General features: G+C 37.0%; 1 protein-coding gene across 1 annotated transcript in view; it reads left to right on the top strand.

Annotated features, from left to right (window-relative positions):
• The window catches only part of SPATA16 (spermatogenesis associated 16), a 224633-nt gene extending 223513 nt beyond the window's left edge, over positions 1 to 1120 (top strand). The window contains 1 exon segment of the mRNA XM_081804100.1: positions 926 to 1120. Coding sequence (XP_081660226.1) covers positions 926 to 1048 — 123 coding nt within the window. The 3' untranslated portion in view covers positions 1049 to 1120.
• Positions 1121 to 1645: the final 525 nt, after the last annotated feature.

Below are 1645 nucleotides of genomic sequence, written 5' to 3'. Positions count from 1 at the left end.
AAAAAAAAATAAAAGTAGAACTCAAAATTGGAAAATTAGAGTTTAAGTGCTTTTATCTTAAGTAGATGATATGTTCGTGTACCTTGAATAATAAGTGCTCTAGCTTTGAGCTAACTTTATGACAATGGGCTCTCAGTGAGTGACTTTAGGCTAATACAATATGCAGTGCTGGGAGTCAGGGCTAAGTATGAATTATTATATCTACAGACTTTCATGGGAGCCCAACTCAGCATATATGTAAACTGTTTTATTCTACAGTTCTTTAGTAGAATAAAATAGTGACAAATAGTACAACATATTCAACCAACAGTCACTGAATAATTATAAGTTTTCTTTGGAGAAAGACTAATAGTTTATTTTTAAGAATTATTGTTTTGTATATCATTACTTTATCTTATTCCCTGGGGTGTGGCATTTTTTAAGAAAATGTATTTCCCCAAAATTATGTTTTGATTTAAAGGAGAAATGGTTCTTGCTAAGACAATGTGTAATATTCATTTTTCTCCCAAGTTGGCCAGGGGCATACAAATGCTAGAAACTCTTACTTTTGGCAGGGGGGGTGGTTGTTTGTTTCCATTCTTCCTTTTGATAATGGAATTTTTTTTTTCACCGTTTCCTTTTGAAATCCCTGGTTTTACTGACCATTAAAGACAGTGGGTGATTATGGTCCCCACTTCCATACCCAGGACATAGGACTGAGTGGTAAAGCAAACTCCTGCATGTCTGCTTCATGTTCCTAAAATAAGGGAACCCGACATGGAGACTGAAGGAAGCTTTTACGTTCAATCATTTCCATCTCTGCCAATTCTGTTCCAACGTGGACCTGTATGTGCCTTTTCATTTTAACTACCTCACCATTTTCCTAACTACACTAAACCTGGAAAAAACAACCACAAATCTTGTTATATCTGTTTATTTCTTCTAGGTTGGGCGAATTGAAGACTTCCTATACCAATTAGAGGACAGTTTCTTAAAAACTAAAAAACTGAGAACTGCTCGAAGGCAAAAAACAAAACTGAAGCGGCTTCAAACTGTGCAGCAAAGCTAGTCACTGGGGAGCAGGCACTACCATCAAGAGGTCCCAGAGGAAGGGGCAGTGGCCTCCCACCAGCCTGACTGTGACAGTCCAGGAACAAAGGCCTAGCCAAAGGAGTGAGGGCCCACTCGCCTTGGCTCATCTTTACAAAGGGATTCTATACTTCATTCATCTCCACTGTCAGCAATAAATGTTCTCAACAAGTTTGACTTGACTCCTGTTCAAATTTGACTTACTGAGTTAAACAGCTTATAAAATTACCATTGCTGCCTCTTTCACCTGCTTTGTTCTTTCAAAATCTACTAACATTTACCAGGTCTACCCAAGTATGCTTATAATATTCATGCATATTCATGTGCATCGTTAAGAATTACTCACATGCCGTGTATAGATATGGACAGACAATATACATGCAAATTTCTCAAATACATAAAAATCTTAAAAAATAATAAAAATTATAAAACTCATATTTTCTCAATCCTTATGGAGATAAGTCATATGTGGTAGGGCCGATATTATCAGTTGAGTTGTCTCATTAAAATCTCTATTCTCTCCTCCGGATCCTTCCTATTCCCTCCCCTTTAAATGTGTGACTTAGCACAAACACAC

This window comes from Leptonychotes weddellii, chromosome 1, assembly GCF_054177405.1.
Source record: "Leptonychotes weddellii isolate Sample4059 chromosome 1, ASM5417740v2, whole genome shotgun sequence".
NCBI classification, from domain to species: domain Eukaryota; kingdom Metazoa; phylum Chordata; class Mammalia; order Carnivora; family Phocidae; genus Leptonychotes; species Leptonychotes weddellii.
Note: the sequence above shows the minus strand (reverse complement) of the source record. Positions and strands in the feature narration are given on the sequence as shown.